The sequence below is a fragment of the Miniopterus natalensis genome, chromosome 12 (assembly GCF_054644295.1).
Source record: "Miniopterus natalensis isolate mMinNat1 chromosome 12, mMinNat1.hap1, whole genome shotgun sequence".
NCBI lineage: Eukaryota > Metazoa > Chordata > Mammalia > Chiroptera > Miniopteridae > Miniopterus > Miniopterus natalensis.
Window position 1 is genome coordinate 56,931,198 of NC_142092.1, and position 26,871 is coordinate 56,958,068.

Here is a 26,871-nt window from a genome sequence, read left to right on the forward strand (position 1 = left end):
CAGTGAGCAGACCAGGATTCAATATTCCTGAACATCCATTCACTGCTTTTCCGGGTGGAAAAGTTTCCCTCCCTAAGGAAAATAAAAGTATCAATAATAAAAGGGCTTAATGTAGCCACGGGGGAAAGCAGAGGCATGGCTGAGTTCCTATAGTACCTGTTCAAACAGCGACTACGTTCCTGTGCCCGCCCCCTCCATTCCAAACACTGTTCCAGCCCGCAAGGCCCACGCGCCAACACAAGGCTGGGCCAGACACCAAGTCCTGAGGGGTAAACAACTCCTATCGGCCCTCTTTCCCTTATCTGGGTCCCATATTGTCTACACTGGCTGATTCACTGAAGAAAGACCTGGCCCAACTAGCTCTCCTTTCCAGCTCCTACCAGCTGGGGGTCGGGCAGAGAATTCTTAAGAGACCTCCTGTTACCCTAAAGAGCCTCGATTCTAAAGCCCTTGGAGACACCATGCTACTTGACCTGCAGGTGACTGTTTTACAAACTCGTCTTCCAAACCCTGTCCGCATTAGTAGAAAGGGACTTCATTCTCTGAACGCAGGAGCTCAACAGGCCGGAGAGGCGGGGGTGGTGGGGGAGGCAGGAGGCAGATGGGCGTGCCCTGGGGATCACACGTCAGGACGGGAGAGAAGTGGGCCCGAGACTGAGAACGAATTGGCCAATTAAAATTTCAACCTGTGTACCCTGATTTTTAATTGGATCATAATGATTGGCGCAGTTATACCCAAAGAAAGTATTTGGCCACAGTGATAAAATAAAGACTACATTTTTAGTGATTACTCATTTTTATATACTAAATAGAAAACTTTAGAAAAATGTCATTACCTGGTTTGTTCTTGTTGCAGTGTGTTGGGATCAGGTATAAAAAATCTTACTCGAAAATGCAGGGTACAGGGGAAACCTCCTACAACAGTTTTCAAAAACAAATTAAATTTTCCCTTTAAAAAAAGTCAATGTATGTAAGCAGGCTGCTCTTCCATAAGTGGTGCATTTTTCACTAGACCACAGCTTTTCCATCAATAAAAGCATTCATTTCAAAAAATAGGAGTGCACAAGTTAACTGATTGCTCAGAAATCGTCACGTCTACGAGAAGTAAAATATTTTTGCAGCATCAGCACACAGTAAGGCATTATCTACTTCTTATTACAGGCTTAACTCAGGGCTGTGTTCAAACAGTGCACTCCACTATCCGTATTAGAAGTTCGAAGGATCCTTTTAAATCAGCAAATTATACAAATTCACAAAGAATGCTATCTCCTATATATAGTGATTTTATACTTTGCAAACATTTTCACATACATTCTCGATTTTAACACCATCACGAGTATGAGTAGGCGAGGCTGCTACTGGAAGCATCCTTTTATGTATAAGCAACAGGGTGACAGGTGTGGCTTGTCTTAGGTCACACAGCTGATCACAAAACCAGAATTATAGCACTGGGGTTCCTGATTCTGCCATGCCACATTTCAAAAACATTTTTGTACTAAAAAAGGTCATTCTTCTCATGCAAAGTGAATTCCAAAAGTGATTAATATACTAGCAAATATTACATAGTTACCATACTCAACTATGGCTTTATGCGACAATACCAAGAGTCAAACCGCTTGTATGAATGAAACAGCCCATTTCTTTTGCTAGCTATAGCAATAGGAGAGTACCAGACGGTGTTGCTAAGATCGGTGTTCTTCTTAATGTCTATCTCTCTCCTCTCCCTTACTCAGTCAATAGCCATTGATCCTATCTAAGCGCTTAGCGCTTACTTGCTCTCTGAACCTCAAGCCTTCTCTTCTCCACCAGGCTCCTCTCACTCACCTCCTCTCCCTTAATTCATTCTGGGCTCCACCCTTCCCGCTCTTTAGTAGCATCTCTCTGTACCACTGGCTTGTGTCAAAGACTAATTGGTGTATGTGCACCCATGAATGGACCTCAGTACAGGTGCCTGGGTACCAGGGTGGGTGGTGCTGTTAACTCCAGGTCCAGGCTGACCCCCTGCACATCCTAACTGGGGGTTAACCTGCACTGGGACCCACCCATGGTTGATGAGCTGTATGTTATACTTGTGACATCACCTACCTAGGCCTTCGTTTCCAGAGATTGGAATTACACTGTTGGAAAGGACTAGGTGTGTGTGTCTGTCTCTTTTCCACCCTGCCTCTCACATGGGGCTAAGAAAGACCATCTTCCTTCCTTTGTGAAAAGAAAGTGGGCTCCCTGGATCTTGGCTGCTTTCATCTTTCCCTGTCTTGCTCACAGCTGGTGAGGACCCTCGGACACTAGGCTGGAAGCACCTCGCTCATGTCACCTGGACCACCTGGAATACAGGTACCTGATGTTACAGGCATGCTGATGATCGGAGGGGAGAACTGGGCCATGATACACTAACACTGAGTGTTCAAGTGAAATGAGAGGTCACACCCACCTTTTAACTGCTTCCTGATGGGTTTGCTTGATTCCAGCCATCTCTGCCGGGTAAGAAAATATAAGATATAAAACCAAACTGTGCAGAAGTCTAGCATATCTGAAAGGGATGGTACTCACGGGAGAGTCCACTGATTCATCGCCATGCTGCAAACCAAAATATTCCTTCTCAGTCACGCACAAGTGGTTGAATGCCATATCCAGAAGAACTTGACCGGTATCTTGTTTCTAGAAAAAAAAAACAAAAAAACATCGCGTGGGCAACATTTTAAAACGAATTAAGAATTGGTAGTTAAAAATCTTTATTGTAGGGAAAAGCAGTTAAAACATTCACAGAGATTTTATGTGCACATGATAAGAAATGTTTCACATTAAGAAGCCACATGGTACATATGGGAAGTAGGCTAAGAAAAATGACATAAGAAGACAGTACCGTTTAATTTTGTAAGACTTCTTGCTTCCCCTTAGCTGAGATTCCCAAGCGACAAGGACTAAATTGGAAAACTCGGCAATCACAGTCAGAGCGGCTCTCGGTGACCCACCCTCGGATTATCCCCAGCACAACACTAATCCCACATGGGCTTCCGTCGGTTCCCCGGGAGGCACGGGACGTGCGCACGGGAAGAAAAAACTCTCTGACCACGTGAAGGAAGAGAGCTAAGAATACTCAAATGACACCCCAAATCCCCTCAAACTGATCTGGCATGTGACGCCCTGGGGTATTATCTGCCTCACTGCTCCTCGCCATCTGAAGTGAGGAGCCAGCGGCGACATTCAGCCGCAGGGCACATCCAGAGCGGGACTCAGCCACCTTCGCCGCTTAGAGCTGACGGAGCGGCACGAGCTGAGCACGGGGACGGAGGCGCAGGAAGTGCCCCTTTCTTCCCACCCGAGAGGCCAGCCGTGGAAGCAGCGACTGTCCCACGGCGTGTCGAACGCTGTCGTGTGCCGTGAATGCTCAGGGCACAGTGAGCACACAAGAGGACACACACGAATGTTCAACTCGACCTGGGGACGAGCGGAGGCAACCCCTGACCTGGGTCTGGGAGGGTGACAGGGCCGAGTGAGTGACACCCCTTCCCTCCAGGTGCAGGTGCTGAGAAAAGCCATTTCCAGCAGGTGGCCCGGCACAAAGGCCCAGGGGTGGGAAACAGCGTGGGGTGTTTGGGGAACGGCAAATTCTACTCTAACGGGCTGACTTCTCAGGAACCTTTTGAACCAAGCCATTTAACTTAAGGACAATTTGAGTCAGAAATAGACCTCGAGAAGCAAAGGCAGCTCTTTTTTTTTTTTTGAGTGCAGATAATGTACCTGAAAATAGGTCACAGTGACCAGGACAAAGACGTTAGGTAACTGTCAGGCCCCTTCCCACAGCCTCTTCTTCGGCAGGGTCTCCTGCTGTTTGATCTGAAGTGTGTGAACACGAGACACGCCCAATGCCTGCACACATCCCCTTTCCTTGCCCGAGGGTCCTGTACCTGCCACTCCCTCTGACCAGGACACATCTCCATCACAAGGGAATCGTGACAGTGTGGAAAAGACGACCTGGTCCATATTCCAAACTGTGAGATTCTCTCCCCCTGTATTAGGAAACGATCCCTCGATGCGTTAAAGAGCTACCTGCTCCTTTTGTTGAAGTGATTATTTCTATGCCTTTATATTCATATATTATTAACAACTATAAACTACTGAACACCTACAAAGAGCCAGACATGATAATACTATGTGCACTTTTTAATACAATGTCTCATCTCTGCAGCACCTTCACAAAGTCATCATCAGCATCCCCTTTGCTGATAAGCAGAGAGGCCCCGGGATACTCTGTCTTGTGCCATCAGCTGGTGGATGGTCTGACCACCTGACTCAGGTCCGCTTAATGCCAAAGCCTGCGTCTTCCCACCACACCGCCTCTCCCTCCTCTGGAGCGCGTAACTCGCCCATTCCAGCATCTATTGTGCACAACTCGCCCAGTTCTCAAAGGAAACTGAAATATGATAAAGGACACATTTATAATAAGAACAAGCCTCCCAGCCCAGTCCCCATCCCATGAGAGGTCATCAGTCAGTGACCGGCGTGTTCCCTGGGCTGGGCTAAGGACAACCGATGTCCAGGTCAGCTTCCCGGATGATGCCCACTCCTGGTCAAAACGATCCGGGCTGAAGGGTCTGAATGGGACAGTGCAAACAATCCCCACGAGTAGAAAAACAGAAGGCGCTGGAGACTAAGCTGCCAGCAGGCCCTCAAATTCAAGCTCAACGTGAGTAAGCTTTGGCCAGGCTGCTGGAAGTGTGGGGAACCAGCACTGGGAGCAGTGTGATGATGACAAAGAAATTCACGGCTCAGAATGACTGGGCACCTCCTGGACGCCAGGCTCTGCTCTAAGGCTTATGTGATCCCTGCTCTGGGTGGGGGCTTTCCCTGGGCCCACCTACAGGGCTCACCACCCTCCTGAAACACGTTCCTGCCTGGGATTCACAGACTCTTGCTCTTGGTCTCCGCCTCCCTCCCTGGAGAGTCCTTTGTCTCCTTTAAGCTCCTTTCTCATCTCTCCACCCTTTAAGCATCGAACCTCCTTCGTATCTCCCGTCTACTCACTTCTCAGGGATTCTCATTCAGGTCCACAGCTTCACATACTGCCATCCTGGTAATGCCCACACATATATCCCAGCCCAGCCCCTGCTGGTAAACTTCTGACTCATGTATCTACTACCAATGTCTACATTCCCTCGTAGGGGAGTAACTGGCCTCTCGAACCCAACAGTTCTGGTTACAGTAACAGACCTGGTCACTTCTGCTCCCCTCGCTGCCTTTCTCATCTCTGTAACTGCAACTCTGTCCTGCCGACTGCTCCGGCCAAAAACCCTGGAGTCACCTTGAGGCTTCTTCCACATCCCAAATCCCATCTGTCAGCAAGTCCCACTGGCTCCACCTTCAAAATATTTCCGGACTTGGTTTACTCAGCCACCTCCACACCACCACCCTGTCCAATCATCATCTCTCCCCTGGACTGTTATAGGCTCTCAGCCCTCGGTCCCAGTCTACTGTCAACAGAGCATCCAGAGTGATATCTGAGTCAGATCATGTCGGTCTCTGCCCAAACCCAGCAATACTTTCTGCCTCAGAATAAACTCAGTGCCCTCAGAGTGACCTACAAGGCTCTGCACCAGCCTCCCACCCCAACTGCCCTGTTATCTCTCTGGCCTCTCTAGCCACTCTCCCCGCCTATTCAGCTCCTAACACACTGGCCTGCACATACTGTGCCACAGCCACACTAACCAGGATTCTGCCCCAGGGCCTTTGCACTGCTGTTTCTTCTACCTGGAATGTGCTTCCTCCAGAGAACAGGATTCTTTCCCTCACTTCCTTTAGGTGAGGTCTTCCCTGATGATGCCTATAACATGATAACCACACTCCCTTGTCCTTCCTTGGCACTTTCTCCGTCCCCTTACTTTGCTTTATGTTTCGTCTAAGTACATAATACCATTGACACAGTATACATTTGTCTATGGTCCAGTTCCTCTCCAGGATTTTGCTCTGCTTTGCTCACTGCCGCATCCTTTGTACCCAGAACAAACCCTGGCACATAGTAGGTGCTCAGTAAATGTCTGTTAAGTAAACATTCATGTTCTTGTCAGGAAGGTGCATGGCTGAGGAATAGCTCCAGATCAACAACATAAATGTTAACAAAGGAGTCAGATATAAATTAACTGTAAGTTTACAGCAACTAGAAGAGATACTTGTAACCTTTCAGAGCTGGTTCAATCACAAAATTCTATGGATGACAATGTTAAAAGGAAACAGAAGATAGGACAAAGTTCAGCGAACCAAAGCAGCTGCTTTTCAAGGGAGGTATGTATGACCTTGACAAAAAGCCCCTAAATCAGTGGTTTTCCAAACTCCAATGTGCATCGGGACTGCTTGGGGAGCTGTTAAAATGCAGAGTCTCAGGACTGGCTACCAGAGAGCATGTTTCAAACACCCAGGTAGAACGAGGGATTTCTATTTCTAACACATATCCCGGGGGTTCTGATGTATTCTAAGAAATATTTACAACGACTGTGCCATCCAGAGTACAAAAAGCTACTTACATTTTAATTAAAATAAATTTAGTCCATCAGGTGTTTTTGCCACACTTCAAGTGTTCAATAAAACACTTCGCAGCACTGCAGAAAGTTCTTTCAGACAGTGCCACCCTAGAGATGGCTTTTCTACAAACTGGCTTAAGAAACAGGTCACAGGTGTATGTCCTAGCCCCCTAATTAGATTCTAGAGACAACTAACTAGACAATTACATGCCCTTGCTGGGGGGTGTCCTTCTACTACAATAATGTCCCCACCTGCAAAAGAAAGAGGTCCTGACCTTAGAGGAGTGGCCTGGGGAGCTGTGGAAGTGGATGGGAGAGTTGGGTAGAAAGTTGGGGAATATCTCTCTCTACTGTCCATTTCCACTCTGTCAGGCGAGGGGCCCAAACTCCCATGTCCTTAGTCATCTGTCTGCATCTTGTCCCCTGAAGGGAGACAAGGCAGCTGCCCTAACCCTGGACCAGGAAAGCGAAATTAGCAGCCACCATACTGTGCCCTCACGAAAACTGCCCTCTCCCCTCGCCTCCCAGCCATCAAGGTCCCTAGTGAGCTGGGCTCAGCAGGAAGCAGGCCTAGGGGTGGGGCAGGAGACGCAGGGGTCAGTTTTTGTTCCCTTTACATTCTTGTGGCCTGTAATCACCCTCCAGTTATCTTCTCATCCCCCACCTTCTCTTTCTGATACCTTTCCTTGCACACTGAACTTTCCAGGCTGGGGCAGATGCTGGCAGCCAGCCCAGGACTGGGGTTGACCCCTTGAGGACTGGCCAGAGGATGGGAGAGACAGGCAAAGGTCATGAGCCTGTGTGGTAACTGGGGTGGGGCGGGGCAGCAGGGACTCTTCACAAATCTTACTGCTGACCTGGGACACTGGAGACCTCATTCCTAACCCTGCCTCTGCCTCGGGCTTGAAGCCAGGCCTTCATCCTGCCACCTGTGAGGCTGACCGGCTCACTACCCTCCAGACAGGACCCACCCATTTGCACATTTAATTAGCACCTGCTGTGCGCCCAGCCCTGTGCCTGGTACAGGGGAAATGACATTATTCTTGTCCTCCAGGATCTCACAGTTTAGAGAGAGGCATGTAGCCCAGTAAATACAACTGCTGTTTGTGCAATGACATGGGCCCTAATCAGGCATATACAGGGACCGTATCTGGAGAACTAGCTCAGGAAGGTGACAAAGACTTCACAGAAGAAGTAACATCTAAGAATCATATAAGTTCACGTCACAAAGGAGAGGGGGAAAGACACTCCAGGTGGAAGTGAGAATGTGGGCATAAATTTTTAAAAATTGATTTTAGAGAGAAGAAGGGGAAGAGGGAGAGGGAGAGAGAGAAACATCAATGTGAGAGAGAGACAGTAATTGGTTGCCCCCCCCACCCCACCCGCACACACCCCGAACCAGCAACCTGGGTATGTGACCTGACTGGGAATTGAACCCGACACCTTTTGGTGTATGGGTTGATGCTCCAACTGAGCCCACCGGCCAGGGCGTGGGCATAGTTTTTAAGGATATTTTCAGTCTAATCTCAACATACAAGACCTGAGGTCTCAAGCTTTCATTTTACAATAGTCTTCATTGCTTGGTTTATAAGATGAAGAAAAAAATTATTTCTTAGGGGCATGAACTCCGAAAAAGTTAAATTTGAAGAACTTACATTAACTTTAAAGGTCTGTACCAAGCCATCTAAAAAGCGGATGCTGCACACGACTTCAGATCGAGTTTTCTCCTTGGGTAATTCTGAGGTACGGATGTTATTAATTCTTCCACCAAACGCGCGTAATCGGGAGGTCATAACTATCGTTGAATGACCTGCAACACAAGATATTCCCATTAGCTCTCTGACACGCAAATTAACAGTTACGAGCAAATGCACCTGACAGCCTACCCACCCCTCCCCTGTCTGCTCTGATCTTCACCATGAGGACCTCACGAATAATGAGAGCTGGATAAAAGATCATGCTTCTGTTTGAGTCTGACTGCTAAGAAGCTCTAAGCAAAACTTATTGTTAAATTATAACGTGTTCATAGGACTACATGGCTTGTTTGTGTGTTTTATTATCTCCCTGGTTTAAATCTTCTGATATATAAATATATTTCCCAGGCTTTAAGTTTACTTACGTTTTACTATTTTATATATTTGTGTACCCTATCCCTAAAGTTTTACAGAACTACATGTGATATAAAAATGATTTGAAGCCCGGCCACTGTGGCTAAGTGGTTGAGAGTCAATCCATGAACCACAAGATCACGGTTTGATTCCCAGTCAGGGCACATGCCCCAGTTTCAGGCTCAATCCCTAGTGGAGGGCCGTGCAGAGGGAGCGAATTGATGATTCTCTCCCAGCGTTGATGTTTGTCTCTCTCTCTCCCTCTCCTTTCCTCTCTCTGAAATCAACAAAAACATATTTTTAAAAAATGACTTAAAATATGAAGACATTTATCGATAAATTAGATATTAAAATTAAGAACTTCTATTCATTAAAAGACATGATTTAAAAGAGTAAAAAGGCAACCCACAGAAATATATGCAATATGTATATTTACAAATATATAAAGAGCTCCTATAAATAAGAAATAACAAACAAACGACCTGTTAGAATACAGGAGTGCCACCAGTTGTCTGAGAAATGCAAATTAAAACCACAAAGCAGTAGTACTGCATACCCACCAGAATGGCTACAATGAAATCTGACAAAACCAAGCATCGACCAGGGTGTGGAGCACCCGGAACTCTCATGCACTGCTCGTGAGTACACTCTGGTTGGCTGGGCAGAAGAGCCAATAGAGAGGAAGGACGTAAGAGCAACCGAATTTAATGTTCCCTTTTATTAATTCCCTGCAAACTTTCTATAATGAACTGGGCCTTTGCACATGCTGTTCCTTCTGCCTGAAAGCTACTCCTGCTTTTTACTTGATTAACTCCTACGCGCACCTCAGTGCTCAGCACATCACTTCCTCAGGGAAGCCTTCCCGGTGTCCCTGGCCACTCACTTGTGTTACAGGGTCTCCTCTACAGTGCTCATCGTAATTTCACATTTATAACTAATGATGTGATTATTTAACATTTATTTCTCCCACTTAGAGTAAGCGTCATGAGGATAGGAACCAGGTCCGGTTTTGCTCACTGTATCTCTAACACTTAGGTCTGGGAGGCAGTCAATGAATTTCTGAATGAATCAATGAATGAAAAGCAGAGTAGGGTGAAACATGAAGCCAAGATTTACAGTGTGGGAAAAACAGCAGTCCAACATGACAGACAAACTTGTGTTGGTGGGAGCAAGCAGGAAGGATGGGATGGGGGCTTCGATTAGAATGCAGCATGGGGGTGTCCCAGAGACCAGTGCTCCTCACACTGCAACGAGCATAGATGGCCTTGCTGGGGGATCTTAACGTACAGACTCGGATTCAAGTAGGTCTGGGTGGGGCCCTGAAGTCTGCATTTCTTGGTCTCCTGGGTGATGCTGAAGCTGCCGATCTGGGGTCCACACAGTGAGGGAAAAGCAGCACCACATGTCAGCGCAGGGTCAGGTTTGGGGATCATCAGCAAGGGGGGGGATGAAGACAAGGCAGAATCCAGCCTCGGGGAGCCACAGAGGTCCAGCTCAGTGGCCGGAAGAGAAGCCACAAGGGAGAGGAAAGCTGTAGAGAAGACGCATCCAAGAGCAAAGGGTGCCGTGATCCCTTATCCTGTTTGAGGAGCTCCAGGCGCACCTCTTTTCTTCTGTAGGCCGGAATAGGGAATCTCATATTAATAATAAAAAAAAAGTCGTGGGACCGGCAGTGGAAGGAAACTTGTTCTGAAACTTATAAGATTCCACCCACCCGACCACCTCCACCAGCTGGCCATCTCCAATGCACATGTCATCAGAAGCAGGAATGCGTTTTCTGATACCAAAAGTTACCGAAAGACAACAAATGTGTTCGCTCCATAATGCCTTAACCACGCTGAACTAAAAATGTCACATTTATTGCTTTCTCTTTTTCTAAGAATTTCAGGTGGGTTATGACTTTTTAAAAAATATACAATAGAACTATTAGTGGGAGGTGCACATCAGAATCACCTGGGGGGCTTTTAAAAAATATGCCTTCCTGGCCCCATCCACAGACGGTGGTGATTCAGCATCCGGAAGTGGGACACAAAACAACATTCCCTTTGGGACACTCTCAAAGGAAGGGCCAGGCAGTCAAGGGCTGGGGGAGTAGGTTTTCAGGGCACCTCGGGGTGTGCTGGAGACGGTCAGACTTAGCATATAGGCTCTGCAGAATCTGAGCCATTCACTGCGAGCACACTTGTGGGAATCAGGCAGAGCAACAAAAACAGAGAGCTCGTCATAATCATACCATGACTCTGGACAGAAAAAAACCAAAGATCATTTCAAATAGGAGCTGCCAAATGAAAGTCACCTGGACTGAAGTACCACTTGCAGGCACCAATTTTCAAACTGCTCCTCACCCAAGCGGCTCCATATCCCTGGCACCAGCGTGGGTACCAGTGGGTCTTCTGAACTTAACCATAGTTAATGGCTCTCCCTGGAGTAATCATACAGTAGGCCAGTGACCCACTGGAGACACACTCTGTCTTCCTCACATCAATCTCTGTTACATAAAGGATTGAAACTTAATGACAACGTCCTAAGTAGGCACTTCACGAAAGTTGCAGAAATGTTCTTCCCACGACTGTTCCTAAAGCAAACCTCGATAAGAGGAAGCCTGATGATAAACAGCCACATAATCAAGCCATGAAGTGTTTTCAGAGTGTCTTGAAATTACATCTTAAACAACCCAGTCAGGACAATGGATGCTGACTAACTGCCCTGCTTCCTGCACCGCGGCAATTGGGGAACTTGGGGTTTCTATGGCTTCCTTTATAAGCCTCTGAATTCTAAACAAAGCCACAACCCAACCAGGAACACTCTGGCCTCTTCAACCACAAACGATTACAGCTGCAGCTGATGCATTTCACAATATGGAAGCCAAGCTTGCTCTTTGTACTTTAAAAAAAAAAGTCAAACAGTTATGAATCTGTTTTGCACAGTAACAATAAAGGTTCTACTGTGACTATAGTTGATCAAAGACTCTACTTGCAAAACAGAGAGAGGCCACAACTCACGTGTGCAGAGAAGCCCAATAGGTACAGTGAGTGTGAGGGGTAGCACCTGTAAAGTGCCCACATGATGCGGGACACAAACTAGGCACTCGATAAAAGGCATTTTATTAAAAATACCAAGCTTCTAATGTCATCAGGTGCTGGCTGTAGATTCTGTATTTTGTAGGCAAGTCTGACTTCAAATACTTTACAAATGTATAAATGTTCCATTTCTTAAAGTTCTATCTGTTTTAGGAAATAGAGTTGTCATAGACGTGAGATAGATGTTTGAGCTTCTCTACAAACTCAACGGACCCAGCAGCAGCAGCAGCAGCCGGGTCCCACAGTCAGCCACAGCCCGGTCATGTGAGACGCCAGAGCCCTGGTGCTCAGGGTTGGGTAACATGGCTTAACCTCTGTCCCCTCTGGGCTCCTCATCTGCCCTGGAGCAGAGACCGGAAGAGGTGATGCTTTATTTCCTAAGGGCCCATACGCTCATCTGGGGAGCTATGTTCTTTCACAAGCCCATGACCACAGACAGAAAGAAGGGGGAGGGGCACACTCTACGCCATCAGGGAAAGTTAGAAAGAGCTCAACCTCATTTCGATCGTTTTAAAAGAAAGGGTTAGGGTTACTTCATACACTTAAAAATAAATAAATAAACAATTTAGACCCCTTTACTCAAATACAAGTGTGAGTTAAAAAAGAATGGAAGCAAGCAAGCAGTCCTGATGTATAAACACCTATCTTGTGAGTGAACCACACACACCAACCACAGGTAACTCTCTACCTGAATCATCAAGCTGACCTGGGCCAATGCTACCACCTAGTGGCCACCGGAGGAAAACAAGCCACCTTCAACCCTTCCTACTTCAAAGGAAACATGGACTGCTTTGCTCCCTTACCACAGTCAGCTTTTTTTCAAAAAACCTCTCTCACAATATATAAGCCCTTCTCCGTAGCTTGATTCCTCCCCCCTTTCCCTAACTTTTCTTCCCTGGTGAACTCAGCAGAGCTCTCTTCTCCTTCCTTTTTTTTTTTTTTGGCTATTTATGACCCCTAGCAGCAGATACCTGATCAACTGGAGAGAGACATTTCTAGCACAGAGAACTAATAAACACTCATGTGCAACCAGCCATGCTAGACGGATGAATCATAAAATTAACTGTGCTTCTCGCCAGACACCAATATTTAATAATAAATGTTTTACTTATTTCACTGCTAATATAATACCAATACTGCTTTCTCTTTTTCACTGTAAACGCACAACAGTTAGGCTGCTTCATGGTTTATCCAAGTCTTTGGGGGAGGGGGGAGGCAAACCAGGGCCCTAATAACCACTCACATCACTCACAGCCTGACTGCATACCTACAGGGGAACATAAACGGCGCTGTAGGATTGCCGCCTACACCTTCACATTGGACGGCTTCTAGTTCTGGTCTGTTTTAAGGCCAGGCCTTAACGTGTTCCTTGAACTTCTCTGAAGTGGGGTAATTCCCTTCTAAAGTTTACAAACAGCTGGGTGGGGATTGATCATTTATCAAGCCCTATACGGAGTTAGATCAAAGTGTAAGAATGTACACTTAAATAAATTGCTAAAAAAGAAGCAAAAAGAGTGATTAAAATGAGACTTTCTTTTTAACCAGAGACTTAGAACTTTCGTGTAGTTAAGAATCATCTGGGGAGCTTGTTAAAATACAGATTCTTGGCACCACCCATGGAGATTCTGGTTTGGTAAGGACCCAGGAAATTGCATTTTCAAACTTAAGAATTTTTTTCAAGCTTATAGAAAAGCTGCAAGAAAAACAGAACTCCCTCCCCTCCCCCTCGGTCTGGATTCAACTCTCAACACTTTGCCACCACCTTCGCTTTTCTCTCTCTCTCCCGCATCCCTACCCCAGGCTTTTCACTGGACACTTGAAAACTGTAGATCTCTTAGCATATATCTCCCAAGAACAAGGACATTTTGTAACCACAGTACAGTTACCGCACTGAGGCAATTTAACATTGATAAAGCACTTATGTAACATACAGTCCACGTTAAAATCTCGCCCATGGTCCCGATGACGTCTTTTACTTCCTTCCTCCTGATCCAGGCTCTAACCCAGGACCTTGCCTTGCTTTCGCTGTCACACAGAAGCTGCATTTTTAATAAGCACCTGCAGGGGACTGTGATGCAGGGGGTCTAAGCACCTGGCAGTGGAAAACACTCCACCAGATGATCCTCTCCAGGGCTCCTTTCAGCTCTGACCGTCTGAGCCCACAGCTCGGGGCTTGGTTAGGTCAGCGCCCTATGTCAGTTTTCCCGTCTGTATTACAAGTCGATCCCAGGGCTAAACAGAGTTTCTACAGCTTAGCACTTGGTCCTGGAGAAGCACTTGCTGAAGCACTGTAGTAACAGACTCTGCGGTCTATATGTCAGTGCCGGGATTAGCACTGTCGTCACAACAGAGAGGAAGAGAGCCACGTGAAAGTAACGTCAGTGCAGACAGGATTCTCTCCCTTGATATTATATAACCAGATGTCTTGGGTTACACCTTTCACGGACAGCAATTCTGAACAATTCATGATATCCACGTCGTAAAAAAAGACCACAGTGGCTCTGTCATGCACTTCCTCAGAAATGGGTGAGTCAACTATGATTGTCATAAGGAAGAAACCGAAGGAAAAGGAACGTGTGAATTTTTCCTGCTTTATTGGGCTTTGCAAATGTCATTAATGAAACTCAGCCCGATGAGTGAAAAATGAGCGATTTTAACGTTCATTTGTGAAATGCTCCTATATTTTAGAAAACGCTTCCGTAAATTCTAGCTCACTTTATTAATTTTAAACTGTGCAGCTGATAAGCAAATTACCATACAACTGGTGCATGAAATTTAATTTTCCTCATGACTGTAATTTTCATAAATTTACCAATACTATCTTCTGCCATTTTTTCTGCTTATTTGGCTTTTTGTTGTTGTTGCTGCTGATCCTCACCTAAGGATACCTTTTCTCTTGCTGGAAGGGAGGGAGAGAGGGAAAGACAGAGAAAGAGAGAGAGAAACATCAATGTGAGAGAGAGAGACATCGATTGGTTGCCACTCATACTCGCCCCGACGGAGGCGGGGGTGAATCTGCAACCCAGGTATGTGCCCTTGACCGGGAATCGAACCCTTGACCGTTTGGTGCACAGAGCGATGCTCTAACCACTGAGCAACACCAGCCAGGGCATTATTTGAGTTTTTAATTTCCAAAATACAACACTGCATAACAAAGATAAATATACTTACTTTAAAAGCTAGATTATAATGTAAACATCACTACTGAATACTTCCTAAATTAGAAAAAAAGTTCATTAAAGGAGGCATTTTCATATTTATTTCTAATTCAACGGTAAGGCCAATAAACACATTTGCCCTGAGCCAATAAACCAAAAGATTTTTTTAAAAAAAAGTCTTTATTGATTTCAGAGAGTGGAAGGGAGAGGGGGAGAGAGAGATAGAAACATCAATGATAAGAGAGTCATTGATCGGCTGCCTCCTGCACACCCCCTACTGGAGATCAAGCCTGTAACCTGGGCATGTGCCCTGACCAGGAATTGAAACGAGATCTCCTCGATCCTGGGTTAATGCTCAACCACTGAGCCATACTGGCCGAGCCAAAAGATTAATTTTAAAAAACATCTTTAAAGCTTAAAGCTTGCTAACGAGTGCAATCATACCAACCAACAACGGAAATACGGATACACATGACTTGTTTTTAATGTGGGTATGCGTATATAAAAGTACTTAATACCTTTTATTTATTAAAATGCTCCCGTGAATGCATTTATGAAAGGTTTTAACTCTGACTTCACATTATCCCCACCGAAGGGGAGAAAATGCTCACACAGTCATTTTAATAACACAGCTCGATACTCAAGTTATCTTGCAATGACTAACCCTAATACTCCAGAAGTACAATCTGGGAATCAAATCCTTTGTCCCACAGACCCTATAATTTGATCAGGGAACAGGTCTCCAACCAGAGCCCCCAGGAAGCAGGGTGGAGTAATTTGTAGGGTTGGTTTATTCAAGCAGAGCCCCTAATTAGCGCTCTTATTCTCACAGAACTTGAAAATGTCAAATAGTTTTCTTATTACGGAGTCGGGGTTATTTATAGGTTCGACACCAAGACACTTGCAAAAATAACAAAATAAAAGTTATACTTGATACTGGGAGGATAACAAGAAGGAGCTGTGAGCTCCCTGAAGGGCAAGATAAAGAATGCTGTGGGAGCTGCAGCAGTTTCTGGAAAGAGGTAATGTTGCTATAAAGAGAAACCAACCTCTTATGTTCCATGAGCTGAGTTTTCAGGGTTGGGATGAGAGGCTACGAGGTGACTTAAACACACAGTCCGCTCCAGAGAGATCGGAAAACTCACATCAAACTTGTGAGTATATTAAGTCATCGCCTTTCCCCCCCTTTTTCTTGAAGTATCACATAAAGGGAAAAAGCACAAATTCTAAGAGCACAGCTCTCAAGAAGCCTGGCAGGGGCCCCTCATGTCCCTTTCCAAGCACAACTCTTCCCCCAAAGGTGACCCCTCGCCTAACTTTTAACACCATTTTCATGAGATCTTTTTTTCTTTTTAATGTTTAGGAAAAGGTTCTATGGTGCAGCGCGAAGCCCTCCCCACATTTCCCAGGCCGGTCTCTCGCAGGCAGGTGCATGCTTCTGGCAGCTTATGTTGCGTGGACTGCAGAGAAATGAGAAGGGCTGTGACTCGGCCTCCCCCCAAGGAGTGTGTCTTTAAACGGTGCCTGGTAAACTTCTCTCATTACCTGCCAGCTTGGTGAACCCAGAAACTTTAGAGGCCTGCAAGCTGGTCTCCCGGGAGAAAAGGGAGACCCGCCAGCCCAAGGAGGAATTGAACGAAACCATGCCGAGGAGGACTTCCAGGGCTCAGCAGCGGACGAGACATCCCCTCGGCCTCCCAGCAACCGGCTGCCTTCCAGCCCAGCCCGAGGACTGCCATTTCACAGGCTCACCGATCTCGTGTGTGATTATGTTAGTCTTCGTCAGTACTTTAGTGAAGGAGTTCCGGACCACTTATTCAGTATTCATGGACTGGGCAGCTGCTGGGTGCCAGGCCGGAAGGTGGGGTGGGGGTGGGGCACAGGTGCCTGGAGTTCAAGTTCTAAGGACCAGGAGGAAGGCTCCTAGCCCGGTGGGGTGGGATGGGGGCCCAGTTCACAAAGGCTTCATGGGAATCTTGCAGGATGAAGGGAAACGGGCCAGGTAGAAGCAGTAGTTCAGAAACGGCACTGCGTGGGCAAAGGCCAGGAGGAGAAACGCACGCTGGCATTTTAGAAACTCCATGGAAACCGATTTGGTAGGAGTGTCTGAGGAATAACTGAAATCTCAGAGAAGAGATTAAGTTCTTCAAAACTCTAAGGGGCTGTGACACAGGAGAGGAAGTAGGATGTGGTGCGAGGCTGTGGGAACGCAGGCAGCGACGGAATCTGGCAGAGACTTAGGTTGGAAGCCCAGCTTAGCCATTTATTAGCTGTGTGAGCTTGCAGAGATCACTCACCCTCTCTGAGACTTGGTTTCCTTATCTATGAAAGGGGGGAAATTTTCTCTGCTTTCCAAGGTTCTTTTAGGTACTGAAGATAATACATATGCAAATTAACTGGCACCTAGCAGGGCCCAATCAATGGTACTTACTCTTACTATCATCATTAAACTGATTTTAGACCCCAGGGTTTCAAAGGGTGGAAGAAGTGAAACAGGAGAACAGTTTTTGAACAGTCAAGGCTGCACAAATATGAAAGGGACAGCCTTGGTAGGGAGGAAGCTTCCCATCACTAGAGGTAACCAAGCAGAGAAACTGGATAAAACTGAAAGGGTAGGACAGATGAACTTTGAGCTTCCAGGATCAAGATTCTATTAGGACTTGTTTCAACAGTGCCCAAGTTAAATTCCTGTACATGTAAGCCCTACTCAGAGCAACACTACTCAAAATTGGATTTCCTTACATGGATTTCTCATGGGAAATAATTCTGAACAGATACCTCACACCTCAATCCCAAAAAACAAACTAAAATGGCCTCCTATCAAATCATGAAATAGGGGATCAAATAACATGAACACACAAAAAGCAATACACAAAGCTCAAAATATAGACAATGGAATACGTTTTATATTGAGCAGTTTCTACCTAAAACTAAACTATTAAACTTTTTTCATTCTCCCTCTGAATAGTTTCTACTAGGCCCAAAGAGACTGGAAAACAGGATGGAATAAATTTACTCAACAGGGACGTGAATCAAGTTGCATAAACTTTACAAAAATACTGTGCTAATATTTGCCCTCGGGGCAGAGACACGCCCATTTGGGTGTCAGTCCATGATATTTCTGTCTTAGGCTCCAGTCCCCACCCCTGCACAGCTCAGAGCAGCAGAAGCCTTCAGAAAACAGCTAAAGTCACTTTGAAAGGTTTGAGATGTGTTAATCGCAGCGCATCCCAGCCAAGAAGCTCGAATCTCACAACCGGACAGTCCCGCCAGCTCTGGGCTGCCAAGGAGTCTGAGCCAGCGGCAGCCTGGCCAGGGAAACCCAATCCTCGCCATCAGCGGCCCTCATCATAAATGTTATCTCAAGGAAACATAGAAAAACACCTTCCAACCCCTCCCCTCCATCACCCTCTTTGTCGTGGATCAGCCAAGTGACCTGGGAAGTGAGGACTCCATCATTTTTCAGCTGGGCTTCCCTCTAAAGCTCCTCCCAGCTGTAAAATCCCCTGCCTGTAAGGCTTTAATCTGAGGGGCCATCTCAGGTTCTATCAGGTACAGTAACCCTGCCAGCACCTCTAGAAACCAAGATAAAATGTATTTTTATGCAGCCTGATCAGGTTTCCAGGGCTTTAGGTCTTGGTGAGATGTGGGGTCAGGAAATTAATGAAAGGAAACTGCATTAACTCTAAGAAAGACTTGTAAAGGCACGCCAAAATGCCAATCAGAATCAGTTTTTAGGAATAAACAAAAGTATCTCTTGTTGCTGACTTTGGTGCACTTATTTGTACAAGGCTTTGCCCGTGCTGGGAGCTGGGAATACAGACAGATACAACCCCTTCCTCCCTCCCTTCCTCCCTCCCTCCTTCCTTCCCTTCCTTCCTATCTTCACCCAAGGATGCTTTTTCCATTGATTTTTTTGAGAGAGTGGAAGGAAGGGAGGGAGGGAGAGAAAGAGGGAGACAGAGAGAAACATCGATGTGAGAAAGACAGATTGGTTGCCGAGGAATCGAACCTGCAACCCAGGTACGTGCTCTAGACAGGTGCACAGGCTGGCGCTCTAACCACTGAGCAACACCAGCCAGGGCATACAACCCATTTCTTGATCATCAGGAGGACTCGGTGACTGGCACCAAGAGCACTGCTGCCTGGGGGCTCCCGGTAGCCAGGGGTCTCAGTAAGCCAGGGCCAACAGGGGGTCTAAAGGAACAAACCAGACCTGGGTTCCAGTCTCTGCTCTGCCACATCCAAGCAGATATGACTGTGGACAAATTCACTTTCTAAGTCTCCATTTACTCATCTGTAAATCATTCTGAGGAGCAGTGATCTTGTACCTAACCCAGCAGAGGGCCTGGCCCACTACACTTCCTCTACACCAGCTACTATGAGTACTGACTCCGTATCACCACCCTTTCCATCCACCTCACCCTTAGTCCCTGGCTGTTCCCGTTCCCAGGCTTCCTGTCCTGAGGAGCAACCAAGGGTTCTACCTACAGGGCTTCAGAGTTTTCCAAATACTTCCACACCCATGACTCCTGGCTCCACTCATTCTGACTGAGCCTGGAGGGCAACATTGCTGTACCCATTTTACAGACTGGTAGCTTAGACTCAGAGAACCATGCTCAAGTCACACAGTTAGCCTCCAAACGAGGCGATGATCCCAGGCTCAGTACAGGGCATCACACACCTGCCCACCGAGTCCACTGGCTCGTACGAGTGGGAGGAAGGTGACTTACAGGTGATTCACTGAGGGGAAAGGGCCCCGCTTAATCACTACCGTCTCTAAGTTACTGACTAAAAGTATGTCCTTACCCTCTGAGATAATCTTCACAAACACTCCCTACAGTTCACACACTGGTAAATTTCCTCTTAGAAAAGAAATGGTCCAGGAACCTTTTCCCCTCTAATTAATTCTGTAGCTACAGAAACCTGAGGAATGACTTCGGTATTTATTACCATAATCCCTCCGTTCTAAGATGACAATCGATTTAACAGGTATTTTATAAATTTTAAAGAAAAAGTACATCCCAAGTACCCTTAGACTGTGAAGATCGTGCCAAGTTCAGGAAAGTTAAAATGTGGAACACACGTCTTTCAGAATTGTGGAAACGTTGGAAATGACTTCCTCTTACTGTTGCAAAGGGCGTGGGCTGGAGTCAGTGCACATGACGTGTAAAGGCCCTCCCAGCTCCACAGGCTGCCACCCTGGGTTAATTATTAGCAGCAGGAGAGCAGGAGTGGGCCGCCTCATTTCCCCGAGGCCAGTTTTGGCCTCAGGTTTGGCCTGGGGCCTCTCCTACCCCTTGACCAGCTCAGAGCTCTCCTTCCAGCACCAGCCCCTTCTACTGCACCAGCCCCCACAGATCTCAGAACCACAAGGAATCCTGATGGAGACCCAGAAGCACTACAGTGCCTGGGAGGCTGAGCTTCTCAATGAACTTGAGTTCCACCAGACCCTTTCCCACTCACCTTCAGAGCAGATATGCTGGCTCTAAGCCAAGGATCTCCTGACAGCCAGGGGATGGGGGAACTGATCAACTGAGGGGCATCCTGGGTGTGGCAGGAGCCTACGTGAGGACCCACAACAACCTCACAGCATCTAGATCTGGAGGGTCTCACAACCAACTGTAGGAAATCTACCTCCGTGGCCGTGAAAACACAGGTTGGCCCTGACCCCCGGAAAGTAACTAACCCTGGAGGGGAAGGAGCAGGGCAGCCCAGCAAACCCACTGCTACACAAGGCACACACTGATGTGCTCACATCAGATAAAACCAGCCCACTGTCTTGTTTGTTTAGGGTGTATTTTTTTTTTAAGTTGTATTTGTAATGTCTCTACAATCACACAGCCCACTCTTTCCCATTACTCCACTATCAACATTTGTCCAGGTAGTTCAAACACTTCCCTGGCATTTGTTGTTACGGTTTTACAATATCAAGTGTACCCAGCACAATCACAGGCATGGCTGGGTGTTCGGATGACTTCTAATTAGCAGGGCTTAGACTTCCAAAAGAACCCACAGTAAACCCAGAGAGGGAAGGAGCATGTGACCTGGCTCAGAGCAGAACCCCAACCTAGTGGCTCGTAACAAAGTCACCCTCCTCCCAGACGTTGCACTACCTGCTCTGGTCTTTTTCATTGCCGTAGAACAAACAGAATATAAGTTTTGCCATTTTAACCATTTTTAAGTGTACAATTCAGTGGCTTTAATCACATTCACAATGTTGTGCAACCATCACCGCTATCAGAACTTTTTCATCACTCCAAACAGAAACTCTGTACCCATTAAGCAATAAACTCCTCATTCCCTCCCTCCCCCAACCTCGGCAACCTCTACTTCCTGTGCCTATGAATTTACCTATTCTAGATATTTCATATAAGTGCAATTATACAATATTTGTTCTTTTGTGTCTGGCTTATTTCACTTAGACTAGTGTCTTCAAGGCTCATCCATGCTGTAGCACATGTCAGAGCTTCATTCCGTGTTAAGGATGAATAATATACCATTGTATGGATAGGGCACTGGGACTGTTTCCGCCATTGGCTACTGTAAACAGTGCTGCGATGAACATCTGCTTATCGCTGTATAAGCATCTGAGCCTGTTTTCAGTTCTTTTGGGTATACATCCAGGAGAACTGCTGGATCATATGGTGACTCTATGTTATGCTTTTGGAAGAACCACCAAACTTTTCTACAGAAGCTGCACCACATTATATTCCCACCAGCCATGTAAGAGGATTCCAGTTTCTCCACATCTTCACCAATACTTATTTTCCTTTCTCTGAGAGCCATCTCAGTAGGTGTGAAGTGACATATCACTGTGGTTTTGATTTGCATTTCCCTAATGAGCATCTTTTCATGTGCTATTGGCTATTTGCAGATCTTCAAAGAAATATCTATTCAAGTCCTCTGCCCATTTTTAATTGGGCTGCTTATCTTAATTTGGGTCATTGTGTTATAAGAGTTCTTTATATATTCTGAATGTTAAAGCATTATCAGACCTATGATTTACAAATATTTTCTCCTATCCTGTAGACTGTCTTTTCACTTTCTTGAGAATGTCCTTGTATGTCCAGAAGTTTTTAATTTTGATGAAGTCCAATTTATCTATTTTTCTTTTGTTGCTCATGCTTTTGGGGTCATAGCCAAGAACCCATTGCTAAATCCAAGGTCATCAAGATTTATCTCTATGTTTCTTTATAAGGGTATTATGGCTTTAGTGCTTATATTTAGGTCATGGATCCATTCTGAGTTAACTTTTGTATATGGTGTGAGGTAGGGGCTACCCGGTCTTTTTCTGACCAGGGTAGAAAAACCATGATCCTTTGGCAGAGTTTGCTAGCATCATTGCACTAGATCATGAACTTCATGAAGACAGGGTCTGGGTTTTTTAAAAATCACCACTATGGTGTAGGCAGCCAGCCCAATGCCTACCTAGTAGGTGCTCAATAATTAACTGAGATAAATGGATGGTTGAGTGGATAAACCACTGAGTGGATAAACTCCACCCCCCAGCTACAAGACCACCCACAACTGGCTGAAAGACTCTTGTTTGTAACAAAGTAGTAAATCTGATCCGATAAACATATTAAGAACTAAATACATATGAACAATTGTATTCACACTCCTATCAGTTAAACTAAAATGATCCGAGATCTAGCCAGCATACTTAACTAATGACCGGGCAGAGGCCCCAGCCCTGAAAAGCTCAACATGTCCTTACCAGTTTCCTAGTTCAAGTCCCTCACTGCACAGAGAAGGACCCTGAAGAGCCGATGGAGGCTTCTACTTCCCAAATCCCAGGCTTCAGCTTCCAGGGCATTCCCCACCAAGCACAGGCCTCAGTGACCACCCACCGCAGATAAGCAACAAAAGGTATGAGATTAGTCTAGATCCCTTCGCCTGATGGGAGTGGCCCTCTGTCCACAACCTCCTAACAATAACAAAAAGATCCCTCGGTCCTAGATCTCATCCTGCCCTCCTCATGTAGCACCTCACCCGGCTCTCTCTGCTCCAGCCACTGTCCCCTTTCCTGTTCCTGGGCTGCACCCAGCTCCTTCCCACCTCAGGTGTTCACATCTGTTCCTCTGCCTGGAATACCCTTCCCTCACACATCCTCCACCTGGCTCTCCCCCCACTTTCTTCATGAGTCTGCCCAAATTTTACTTTAGCGGGGCCTCCCAATCACTCCTTACCTCCCCTACTCTGTTCTTCTCCTTAGCATCTCTCACGACCAGACATATCACATATTTGTTTACCACCAGCCTCCTTCCAATTCCCTTGCCCCCACCTCTGGCTAGAATGAAATTCCTTGAAGGCAGGGACTTTTATTACTTAACCACTGTGTCCCTAGCAACAGAACAGCACCTAGCCAACACGAGGTGCTCGGTAAGTATCTGTGGAATGCATGGATTAAAAGGGTAAAATGGGGGACACCACTCCCAGTATTTACTCGGTCACTAAGCTTTACCGAGAGGAAGGCAGGCAGTCCCAAAATCACAGGAGAGTGCTGCCTGGTGCCCGCAGCCAGAGGCCCACAGGCTGTCTCAGGCTCCTGGGCCTAGGACATCCCGGGCCTGAGACATCATGGGTGGTTAAACACTCCTACGCATCTCAGTCAGCCCGCGATGCTTGCAGCTGATACTTTGCTGACCTGGCCTCAGAGAACGGAGTCTCTCCCCACAGGCACATAATAAATGTTTGTGAACTGCACACACGAATGAACAAGCCAACAATTAATGTGCACAGGGCTCACACTGGCACTTTCAGAAGCCTGTGTCCACGCTACCAACATGAGAGGTGGTCTGACCAAGTAACTCCATTTCTAGGAACCTACCGTCAGTTTTATCTGCAAAGATTTCCCTCCCAGAGACACTTAGAACTTAGAAAATTACAACCAAAACCAGCAGATTTCCAACTTTAGAGGGCTAGTTAAGTCACAAAATAGCCACAGGATGTTCACGAAGACTTCATAATGACATGGAAATGATTAGAACAGACTATAAAAAAGGCTGATTATAAAACTGTATCTACAGTATGTCTGTACCTACAACATAAGAACTCACAAGACCATAAAATATAATTGTTTTTCTATCCTTTCCACCTTTCTGTATTTCCTAAACTGTCTATGAACAATGATGAGTTAAGAAAATCAAACTGACAGAAATTTTAAAAATGCTGTCACCTGACACTTTACTGGTGCCCAGGTGTGTGACTGCTTACACCTCTGACCCCTGACTTTGGCTTCCGCCCGTTTCTGCGTTCACAGGACCCTGCGTCCTCTTCTTCCCGCCTGTCCCCAGCGCCTGATGCCAACAGCCCTCCCAGCCCTGCCACAGCACCGACCTTATTACCACACCTGCAATGACTCCTCCCCGAGAAATCAGGCTCCAAGCCTGGGACACCCCACCTGACACTCTCCTGGCCCACAGGCCCCAGTCCAGGCCCAGCTCCTCCACTTCCCAGCTCTGTGGCTCTGGGCAAGTTACTGAACCTCTCCAAGTCTCCACCTCCTCCTCGGAAAACGAAGCTGACCCCACCTCACAGGGCATCTGAGGTTCAGGGAGCTAATGGCCCCCACCTCACAGGGCCCTTCTGAGGTTGAGGCTCACTGTGCTAATGGCTGGGTGTGCTCTAGCCATCTCCATGCTCTGGGCCCCAATCTTCTGGCTCCCCCTCAGCCTCGTGAAGTTGAAATTGTTTCTCCTCAATCTGGGCACCTGTCCTCTCCTGAAAGCAGCAAAGAAAAGCAGCTTTGCCCTTGGACCTTGGGCCACAATGGTTTCTTGACTGATACCCCATTCCCCTGCTGAACCCTCCACTCCTTCCGAGAACTCGCAGCCCAACTCGTCCTCAGAGCGGATGCCCAAATTTAATCGCAGCACTCACCCCTCCGGAGTTCCCCCTCCACCTCCAAAGTCCTCCTGGGCTGAGGTCCTGCTGACTCTTGAAACCATCTTCCCCAGCCACACCAGCACCCTCCCAGGCACCCCGACTCAGGGCTTGGCCTCAGTGCTGTCTTTTAGTCACAGGGCTTTACACATTCATCCTTCCTGAACACTCTGTATCATCCCTCTGACTCCTCAGGCATTTAATGAGCACCAGCTGCAGCCAGACTCCATGGCACGAAGGCGCTGGGGTTCGGAGGTAGGAGGCTATCTCAGGTCCCTGCCCTCAGGGAACTCACAGGCTCGGGGAGAGATGCATGAATAACGACCTCTCAGTGTGGCGAGTGCTAGGAAAACAGATGTGTGCCACTGGCTGCAGGGGCCTTCTCTGGGCTGTGACCATCAGCCTAGGATGGCTCCTGGGGGGATTCTAACAGCAAAGCTAGACCTTGAAGGATGGCGTATCAAACAGCAAAATCAAATCACCCATCACTTATCCCAGAGCCCTCAGGGGTCTCTACTGCCCCCATCCACCATCATCTGTAATCTGATTCCCAGCTAACCCGCCAGACTCCTGGCACCTGGGTGCACCTGCCACTTGGAGGTATCTCCATGGAGCTGGGAGGAAAGCTGTGCAGCCGTGCTTTTTCTGTACCCTCTTCTCCACAAACCTCCCCGGCACAAATCATGTTCTGGAGCAATGCCGCTTAAAATGGGTCCCTGCGCTGGGGGCATCAGCATCGCCCAGGCCTCACCCAGACGGATGGAATCTGAATCATCTCATATGCAAATTAAAGGTTGAGGGGCTCTGCTCTGCACCCCAAATCAACTCCCCCAGGCCTTTGCTTCCTCCTCTTCAGATCCCCTGCCCTTTACCTCCCAACCACCCCACCACCTCCGCCCCACCTGCCCAGGGCAGCACACACATATCACAGCTCTCTCCATCTCTGGCTCCACCTGTGGACACCTCGCACCATGGTCCTTCTGTCAAGCTTACTGAGAGGGACAGATGGCAGGCAGTGACTGACAACCAGTGCCTCCAGAGCAATTATCAAGTGCCACCAGACATCCTTGTCATCATGGAACCTTCCCCAGTGAGGTAGAAATCGCAGATGTTAGGAGGCTCAACTGGGGTCACAGAGTTAACAGAGGGTGGGGTTGGAGATGACCCCAGGTTTACAACCTGTACCAAGAGATAAGGGTGAGCACCACAGCCTTGCAGAGAACATTCCATGTAAGGAGGCAGGAGCTGTGCAAGTATATCTGCATTTGACGGGGGGAACAGTCACTTGGCCAGGACCCAGAAACAAGGGGAAAAGTGGTCCAGAACAATGAGAAAGGCAGGCACGGCCAGACCATGAAACCCTTCAGTGGCCGACTAAAGAGCTCAGACCTGCAGGGGGCAGGAAGGTAACCAAGTTTTTGGAGCAGGCTGGTTAAAAGCGGCAACATCCTTCCCTGACATCCATCCCGTCCCCTCACCCCCACGAGCCTGATTCTTCATCACTGGGGACTGGCTTCTCCAACCCTCTGGGTGCAGCAAATGCAGCCAGACACTCACAGGTACACCTGGCTCAGTCTCCTGCCCTCCATGACCCCTCTCTGCTCTCCCAGGCTGCAGCCTAGCTCCTGGAAACCTCCACAGCAAAGCCCTCATTGACAGTCAGAAAACAGGCCTCACGTGACCCCTACTCAGCAAAGTCCAACTTCCAGTAACCCTTTCCCTCCTCTATGATTGGTGGCACCTTCCTCAGAAAGGTTGGAGGCATGGGATCCCCCTCCCATCCAGTTTTCCCACACCAAATCCTATTTCAATGCTCATCTCCTAGAGGAAGACCAGAGACTCCCCTTCCCCTCAGCCAACATCCCAAGGAGGCCAGGCTGTGCTCTGAGAGATGGAACAGAATAAGAGATGTCTCTGCCTTGGAGAAGCTCACAAGAGGTGGCTCGGGACCTGAGTACATACCCCTTTAAAGGGAAAACATCTTCATGACCCCCTCACTCCCATACCTTTGTGCACCTGGACCTAGCTGGACAGTCTTAGTCTTGGAAAATGTCTTTCAGTAGCAAAGAGTCACTATGACAGCAAGTCTGCCTTTTATGATGAAAACTGTAGAATTAACTTT

At 47.2% G+C, this 26,871-nt stretch overlaps 1 protein-coding gene across 1 annotated transcript in view; it reads right to left on the minus strand.

Moving 5' to 3' along the window:
* PTPN3 (protein tyrosine phosphatase non-receptor type 3) overlaps positions 1–26,871 on the minus strand; it is a 129,554-nt gene that overhangs the window by 62,340 nt on the left and 40,343 nt on the right. Inside the window, exons 2-5 of the mRNA XM_087822815.1 lie at positions 8,171–8,325; positions 2,551–2,658; positions 2,432–2,474; positions 837–915 (exon numbers count right to left, since the gene is read on the minus strand). Of these exons, the coding sequence (XP_087678941.1) occupies positions 837–915; positions 2,432–2,474; positions 2,551–2,658; positions 8,171–8,325 (385 nt within the window). The remainder of the gene's footprint in view (positions 1–836; positions 916–2,431; positions 2,475–2,550; positions 2,659–8,170; positions 8,326–26,871) is intronic.